We start from the raw sequence: 9,357 nt of genomic DNA, 5'->3' as shown, positions 1-9,357 counted from the left end.
CACCACAAAACCAAAACAGGGCTTATCAACCATCATTATCCAAATTTTAAAAAGTTTCTCCCGTCCCATGTAATCACCAAGACTAGCACAAGCTCACACAGAAATGACTGCCAGGGACTAATCCCCATAGTAAGGTTCAAATGACATTCCAACATTCCCTGTTTTTGATGAGCACTGCTTGATGAGCACTGCATTTCAGTGACTCAAGTGGTAACAACTTCCCACCCCCAACAACCTAAAAAAACTACTTCTTTCTCTTTTTAAAGGCTGTTAATTAGAACACAGGAAAACGTAAAAGACTAAACATGAAACGTAAAGGTAACAGGATTTCTTTTTTCTTTTTTTTTTTTTTGACTAATCCAGGTGTTGAAATAGGGTTTTATGGAACAACTGTTTCTAGTGGCTCAAATCAGCAAACGCACAGAGTATCAAATTGTAGAGCAGATATCAACATATATAATTTAATCCTTCTCCCTGAAACCTTACCCAGTAAGTTTGATAAAGGGCATAGCCTGAAGCTAAAGACAACGCTACCACCAGCAACATCTCTTGCATTACTTTACATATAACCACTGGAAGGAGAGCAAACAGAGAGAAAGCATAAGTTAAGGTTTCACATGCCTTTCAATCACCTATCCTACTCTAAAATTTGGTGGGATTTATTTCATCCAGCTTTGACACTGCCCTTTTTCTACTACGAAGGAGGACTGAACAAACTAGCTTAGGCTATATGCCTGACTTGCAGGTTTCCTTGCTTCTAACATTGCTTGTTTACGTTAAGAGATTTGCATCAGGTATGCCCAGCTCATTAAACTACATCTATTTCTCAAGAACCCTTTGTCCCAAGCAGAATTCTTCGATGTTGCCCACCAAGATCTCCAATATCCTTACAAGGCAGTGTACCTGCAGTAGTAGAGACAGTCCACCTTCCACAGATAAATAAAAGTCTTGAACAAACTGTTTCCTCTGTCTCATAAGTATATTTCAATGCTGAAAATAGCATAAGCCGTTCATGCATATCTTCTAAATTAAGCCAATGAATCTTGGCACAGGCCCAGTGAAAGGACATACATGCAAGAGACCACACGACCTGATCTACACAGCAAAACCTGCATTCAAAGGACTCAGAGCAAAGATTTTTATTTTTTTTTTAGCTTTGAAATCAAAACAGTTTGGTAAGACAAGTATCACTGCTGAAGTGTCTTCATCCTTCTAGTTTTCTCCACTTCAAATGACAAGTTGCTACTCTTGCATCTGTTGATCTAGCTGACCTTGGCAATAAATCAGAAAATGAATTAGTCAAATTTCTAAACTGATGGTCATAAAACAATTTTGGTTTGTAGCAATCTCTGGACATCACCTAACCCAACCTCCTGCCCAAGACGGGGCTATACCCGCGTGGTGCAAGGCTGTGCATTAGGTTGTTGAAGACAACAATTAATTCCATCCTTAAGCTTTTTTTCTCCAGACTAAAGAAACCCACGTCTCAGCCTCTCCCTGTATGTCAGAGTAGGATCATCACCACACTTAAATCATTACCTGAAAACAGCAGATCTAGTAGGGTCAAATGAGTATTCATCCAAGAATCGTGCAATTCTGGATGGAACAAAAAGTTTCTAATACAGCCGGTTGTGCAACAGTGAGCTTTTGCACAGTGGGCAACATTCCCAGGAAATACATTAAACTTTTTGATTATAAGATGAAGGTGTCGTATCTTTGAAGGACAGTATGAATATTTATTTAAGTCTCGTGGGAGGCAGACACTTCAGTTAGATCATTTTTCTATACTCTTAGGAGTAGTGCTTGAAAAGGAAAATGATTTTTTTCCCCCCTAATTTGAAGCCTCTTTTATTTTGAAAACTTTATTACCATCTAGGTATCTAAACCCATGGTTTCTAGAACAGGCCAATATCAAATTTCAGATAAAAGCATGACACAAATGAGTGAGGCAATTCATCCTGAAGAACAACTTCTATTAAGTCTCAAAACCTGAAATATTTTATAGCAAGCTACTAATGAACTAAGAAAATGCATACTGCAAAGACGTGTAGCGCTAACAAATATACAGGCTGAAGAAAAACATTAAGACAGCAGTTAGCATTTGAATTCTTCCAACCTTAACAGCAGTTATTGAAAAATGAATTTATTTGAAAACAGAACCTAAGTAGTTTACAAATGGTGCTGTGATGTTGCAAAAGCTCTCACCTTCATGGTGGAGCTCCTGTGCTCCTTTCATGAGGCATCTCTATGGCAGTATCTGAAGGAGAGAACCATGAAAGGATCTCTGCCTTGTGAATCCCATAATCCCTACAGTATTCTAGATAGGATTAAAGGATTTCTTCAGTTAATCTAAAGCCAAAGCATGGCAGACTTTGGGGGTTGCAGGATTCAAGTTCATTCCCCAATATTTTACTGCACACCTGAGAGTCTTTTCTGTTACCAGTGGATGTGGAGAGACATCTCTACTTCTCCTGATCCTGAGGTATCAGCCCTCTACATAACACATATGGCTTTTACAAGGGAATGTACTGTTACATTTCATAAACGGAGAACGTGCCAGAGACCTTCCTCTTTAAGGTCCCCCAGTATCCTGTTTTTTCAGTTTTACCACAATTTTGGATGAGGAATATCTTCTTGTTACCTAGTTGGCCAGGTTAAGATAAGACTCAAACAAAATCTGTGTCTTTTCACAAGACAGGAACAAAATACAAGATAGGAAACCGTAAGAAAAAAACCAAAGTACAGAAGAAGGAAAACAACAACCAACCAAACCCCCAACATGTTCATCCTATTAACACTAACCCTACAGTTTCACAGTTGGGTGCGAGCTGAAAAAAGGCTGGTCATGCCTGACCCCTTATACTGGGTGTGCCCCCACTTTTCAGCCTCCTCCTTTCCACCAGCTCTAAGAGCATGCAGTAAGTCACTGAGTCATTGATCCAACAGATATCAATTTGTTTTTTCTCTTGAGTTAGTTTTCAACTAAGATCACCAGGCTGATCCAGCTCACCATGGGGCCATGCAATTTCTATAACCCATCCACAGAAATCAGTAGTCAGGAAGCGAGAGGCACCACACCTCTCATGGTAGCGCAATCTTAAAATAAGCAGTCACAAAAAAGAAAGCCTCTCTATTTATCTGACTTGCTGTACAATCAACCTCACTCTGATCAATCTTCCTACACATTTCTCTGTCAATATCCATAAAACAAAACCTTTCTGCCTAGTGAAAAAAACAAACAAAAAAAAACCCATCAACCCACACCACCCAAAATAAAGTGAAATAATTTTTTTTCCTCCAGACTAATTTCCTCCTCACCCAAAATATTCTGGCCATTCTTCTTAATTGAAATGTTTCATTTCCTTCCCTTGGAGATGCAAAAGTCTTTATCAGACCAGATGTCATCTCATGCACTTGACTAACAATAATAATATTTCATTTCAACAAATGTTAAGATGTTCCATAATTTTTGTACTACTTGGTACTCAGTTCGCATTTTCAGATTGTAAGCAGCCTCTCCTTTGAAATGTTTATTCTAACTCATTTTGGTTATTAGCATGCAGAGTAACATACATAGCTTTTTCACTGGCTCACAATTGCATACATAATTACAAATTTAACAACAGTGACAACTGGTTTGACCCCAACAGTTTCCATTTAGGGGACACTGCAACAATTCGGCACTATTTATTGTAAAATTTCAGTTTGCCATTTTATATTTAAAAACAATTAAGAAACTCTTTGCCTACCCTTTTGCCATCAGGTTTCATGTCTCCCAAAATGTTATATTGATGTTGTATTCCCTGTTTAAATATAGGCAGGATGCTTAAATGAGACTTTAGGAGTCTCCTTTCCCTCTTAATGCCCTTTCTCTCGTACTACAGAATGGAAGAAACCAGGAGTCTTGACAACTGCCCCATTCACACGGCAACTCTTGTAGACTATATAACCAATGCTTTAGGTGCAATTAAGAGAAACTAGCTTATGATCAACTTCCCTGGATGAACACGACTCAAAAAAAATGCAAAAAAAAAAAAAAAAAAAGAGATACCTGGATTTCTTTACAGAAGACAACTACAATAGATGGCCATTAACCTGCTTACCTACCCTTGCTTAATTTTTTTTAAATGAGCTCATCTTTCTCCACTTCATCTTTCTCCTCCCTCATCCATTCTTTTCCCAGACTGCAGCAATAACATGCTTTTATTCTTTCCTTTTGACTGCCAGGGCCTTAAACTAATTATTAATTGAGAATGTATCTAAAGGATCTCAATGAGAAAGTTGGAATTAACCCAATTGCCTCCCTCCCTTTTATTTTGCATACTATAACACTAGATCTACCTGTTAGTACTGCTGAAAACAGCAAGTGTGTTATTTTCCTTTCAAAGGCAAGTTTTCTAGCTGCTTGGAAAAAAGCAAGTACCTGGAAAAGACCTCAGTTTTGAGTGACAGCCATTAGCAACCAAGCTGCCTACTGATAAAATTCTCTCAATGACTCTGATGTCCTGTAGGAAAATCCTGCAGCAGAGGGCATCCTGAGTTTGGGAAATCAGACAACTGACACTTCATCAAAAGTGTTGTCCTTTAAAGCGGCTAGAAAGGCATGACCTTACACTGCCTGCTAGTGCAGAGCTGACTGGTTGTACAACACCGACTCATCTTGTTTCCAGTTGTTAAATTACATTAAAGGACAGCTAAAAATATATTAAATATTTTCCTATTACTTTTCCATGCAAGCAACTGCTGTAGTTACAACAAGAGCAATGTCCAGGCAAACGCTTAGTAACACAGGGGGGTGAGGGGAAGGTCCAGGAATCCTTCTAACACATTCCAGATTGATAGGGTAACATTTTGGATTGCAAATGCAGAAAGATTTTTTTTTTTGTAATTTGTTGCAAGAACAAGAACTGATGCATTTCTAATGATCAAAACAGGAAGACATCTACATTTTCCAAAAAGGTCAAACAGATCTGAGCTATAGTTTTAATTCCCTCCCACCCCAAATTTTTGCCTTTTTTTTTTTCCTTCCAAAATACAACAAAACTTAACCAGTGTACCTGTGATACACAACACACTAAATTCTGACAAATTCACATTCATATGCCCCATCTTCCCTGTTAGAGATTACCCAGAATTGAAAAAAATAAACAAGGAAGACCCGTTTGAAAAAACCTGATAGTCAAGGTTTAAAACACTTAGTGGCAAAAATGAAAGTCTTTAATTGATTAATGATCTCCAGGTCTCTATCGCCATCTAGTGAAAACTCACTACCATTACTACACTACCCACATAAATTACACCTCCGCTGTAACAACACACGCTAACCTCTCTGCTGGACCCAGCCTACACTATGGCCAGAGTTGTAAGGCTTTGCTACATTTCCACTGCATGTCTTAAAGTAAATAAAGGTCAAGCACTAACTCTTATCTTGCTAAGGCTGACCAAAGAGAACTGAGCTCTTATGGATTACGCTCTATCCTAGAGCTATGCTCTGGCTTTATAAATGGCCTTTCCACATCATATTTAATACTTCTGCTACCAAAAGTGATGGGAACATGTCAAACACTAGCATATTTATACGCAAGTTTTTAAACCAGCAATGTGTAATTACAAAGGTTTTTAGTCACCATAAGGAACACCACGGCAGCTCCACTACTTTCAGTGCCTTGGCCATCACCAAACCACGAAGAGAAGTTACAGTCCAGGAGAAGTAGCACAAAGCACTCGGCATCAGACACTTGCAATATTCAGCCTTCCTACAGCTTCAGTGAAAAGGGTCTTCAGGCACACAATTAGAAAGCAGCAATTTACAAAAGTCATTAAAACTCATTCTCTCTCAGCTACGTTAAAACTTAACGCTATGATGAGTTTCAAGAACTTCTTCAACTTGAAATACATATTTCCCACTTTCAATTATTCTGCTAAGACTTACGATCAAACTGTAATTGTGTTAGTGCAAATACTAAGTTCAGTTTTCATCCCACACAGTATTTTTACCACTTAGACATCTACAAGCCTACCTGCGTTTACTCAGATCTCCTCCACAACAGTAAAAAAAAAAAAAGGTATCAATTACTGATCATCAGAAAAGGCCGTTTCAATTTAGACCACTAACATTTTTCCATAATAGTTACTTTTTAATTAACCTTTTCATATAGAGAACCCAAATCTCCCGATACTTAAATGTTCACCTCTTTTATATTAGCATTTACTGGTAAGAGGAAACCTATGAATAGAAAGGCTAAGATAAAATTTCGAATTATTATTTTTCTAGATTAAGTATTTCAACTCAAAAAAACCCACAGAAAACTACGGTGTCCCCTTGTGTCATCTTTTAACGCAAAAACTACTACTCAAGAAACTAGGAACTAATAAAGCTGTTTCTGTTTATTGACTACCCACCTAAAAATGCAAGTTTTCAGAATAGAGCATATGCAGCGTATTTCATCAGAATCTATCACACTTACACAGCAGCACAAAATGACAGGTCATCCTGAAAAATTCTCAAATTTCCAAAAGTTTGTTATCTCCACAGTACCCAGAGTAACGAATACTAATCTACCTCAAAGACTGGGGAAAAAAAGAAAGGTTTAGCTCTACGGGAGGTGCTGTTCTGCACAGAAGAGACCTACCAAGACAGTAAGGCGCCACTGAGCTCAGCACTAGTGCTGCCAGAGGCAAACTGGCTCCCACAGGCTTTCACCGGCATCTCTCTGCTGTGCTCCCAACAGCTGCATTTCACAGAGGAACTTTTAGACCTGCACTGGGTACAACATACTTTCAGATGATACTGTGCCATAGCATAAAGGTTTTCCCCAAACTCAGAGCAACTACAAAACTGGAGATTCAAATGCGCGCAAAGGCTTGGCAGAAGCAAGCCCAGCTCTAGCACCACCAGAATTTAAGAGGCAAGAAATCCTTTCCAACCAAAAATCAACTACATAAGAGAAAGTGTCTCAAAGTGGTCCCTAGCACATCCTGTACTACCCATTTAGGATTTTCCCATTCCACCGTCACTTTCGATCATAATGCAGGAACACCAGAATTTCATGCACCATTATCTCATAACTGATAAGTCACAGAAAATTGAGAATAAACTGTATGTGCAAATAAAAATTATTTCCCCCCTTTAACAGAGGCCAAAAGCTCAATTATCCATACAATACCCAGTTCGTGAGAGGTGCTCCATATGACTAATGGAAATCACAAAAAAAAAGAGTCAAATTCATGGCTTGTAAAATATTGCTAGAAAATACAAAGCTATGATACTCAGCTGCTTTTCATGCCAACCTTATAGATAAATATATCAGAATCTTACAACAACAAAGATACTACCTCCTTAAAGGAAACATTAGCTTTTGAGTTCACATGGATGCACAGCACATACACAGTTACCAAACCTAGAAATTATTTCCTAGTTAAGCATGTGTGTAAGGTTAAACATACTGGTTACATAAATTGGGAGGACAGCAAATGTGTTGTCTCTAGAGAACTGCTTAGATGGGAAGACTTTTAAAAACAAAGATGTGCTATCAGAAACAAAATGCCCCTATGCATATCAGCTGGGGGTTGTAAATGGACCATCAGTGCATTGGGTAGTCCACATCAACGTGAGCTGTGCCCTCACATCACAGGGAGTATGTGCCTCTAAACGCAGATGTGAACTCATCCATCTCCCTGCTCTAACTCAACCAAAAGGTTGACCATGTCAGTTCCTGGCACCTTTGCAGATTACTGCTTGGTATTCTCTTCTATAAAGAACTAATATGAAGAATCGTGAAAACACATGTTTTAAGACACTGTACATTAGTGGTACTTTTTGGATTTTTAATGATTATTTTTTCCACTGGGACCAAACTGATGTGGTTTGCATTCAATTGCCATCTTAATCAACAGCAAGAGTAGTTTTGCCTATGAAGTTAAAGAACAACTCTTAAAATAAAATCTGACCTTTTAAGGCTAATGCAAAGCTTCATTTTAAGGAACAAACAAAAAGTTTCTGAAAAAAAGGCCCTGATACATAATCCATTGTCACCATGTGATTAATTAGCCCTGTCACAAACTTTAGGGTTTCAGGAACTCAACACACCTGGGCACAGGACAGTCTGGCCAAAGACAAGCTCATCCAAAGCTGAAACATGCCACTGAACCAAAGACTGACCAATCAAGCAGAACTGGAAATTCATGGAAAATGTGAAAGCAGCCTTGATTTTTGTCACCATAATCTGGCACTTTAAAACTAAGCAGTTTAATTCAAAATAAGGCTCTAGCTAGAGCTTCAGCTTGTGATACTTTGAGACATTTATCTGATTCTCTTCTAGACACCAGATTCATTTTTTCCCACCTTCCACAGTACAAGACAGACAAAAAATACAGTTTTGAAACCAAAAGCAAGTTCAAAACCAAGACCATTTTCCTATTAAATGAAAAAGTAGGTAGCTTAAATTCATCCTTTTTACATGTGTGTATAACCTGTTTAATGACTCACCTCTCTCCCTTTATGCGTCACCAAAGCAGCCAAAGGCTTGGCATAGAATCTGCTGTAGGAAAATCCCAGGCAGCCATACATACTGTTAGCAGTGAGTTTCAAAGCTTTCTGTCTGATATCATACTGAAAAGAAACATAACCAGCAAAAATGATACAACTATAGCCAACAAAGAACAGAACTTAATGTTCACCGTTACATTCACAGCTTTTTATATAGTCTGCAGCAATGATGGGCTACAAGTAAAGCACATTACAATCACTGCTCACTACTAATCATCCCTATTCTGCAAGGCTGATCAGGGCACTGAAGGGGAGTGGGAGGAAAATCAAAGGAGTTCTACAAAACACACCTGTAAATAAAGGTCAGGATTTAAATCTGGCTGTTTCATTAACTGCTTAACTTGGCGTCTTCTCTCCACCAGTTTCCTGATTTCTTTAGGTAAAACTCCCATTTCCAGAGATGGGTCCGGAAGCTCTGGAATTTCATCTTCTTCTTTGACCTGTCAAAATGATCACCACTGCTTACCATTTTTTTGCTCGAAGATTAGATTTGAATGTGTTAACTGAAAAGCTTAGGGAAAAAAAACAACCCAAACCACATAGCTCGTATCTATTCCTGCAGAGCACCCAAAGCACAGCTTAAAACAAGCACAAGAGTTTTTTTGTGGTATTTAACTGTATTATTTAGTCCCTGCTGGAGGACAGGGACTAAGCCTGTCTCTGGAAGAAACCCAAGAGAGACAGAGACCAGTAGCAGGAAGGTATTTTTTTTCTTTAATGTATGCGTGTATACTTTTTTATATATACACACACACACATAATCTGTACATATACACATAAATACAGATAAATAAAACACACACTGACTC

At 38.4% G+C, this 9,357-nt stretch overlaps 1 protein-coding gene across 2 annotated transcripts in view; it reads right to left on the bottom strand.

The window, feature by feature from the left end:
- The window catches only part of POLA1 (polymerase (DNA directed), alpha 1, catalytic subunit), a 207,886-nt gene that overhangs the window by 163,481 nt on the left and 35,048 nt on the right, over positions 1–9,357 (bottom strand). For both annotated transcript variants that reach the window (XM_009893114.1, XM_009893112.1), the window contains exons 24-25: positions 8,839–8,988; positions 8,489–8,611 (exon numbers count right to left, since the gene is read on the bottom strand). In XM_009893114.1, coding sequence (XP_009891416.1) covers positions 8,489–8,611; positions 8,839–8,988 — 273 coding nt within the window. The remainder of the gene's footprint in view (positions 1–8,488; positions 8,612–8,838; positions 8,989–9,357) is intronic.

The sequence above is a fragment of the Charadrius vociferus genome, unplaced genomic scaffold (genome assembly GCF_000708025.1).
Source record: "Charadrius vociferus isolate BGI_N301 unplaced genomic scaffold, ASM70802v2 scaffold169, whole genome shotgun sequence".
Taxonomy (NCBI): Eukaryota; Metazoa; Chordata; class Aves; order Charadriiformes; family Charadriidae; genus Charadrius; species Charadrius vociferus.
The sequence above is the reverse complement of the archived record's forward strand: the minus strand, read 5'-3'. Positions and strand labels throughout refer to the sequence as shown.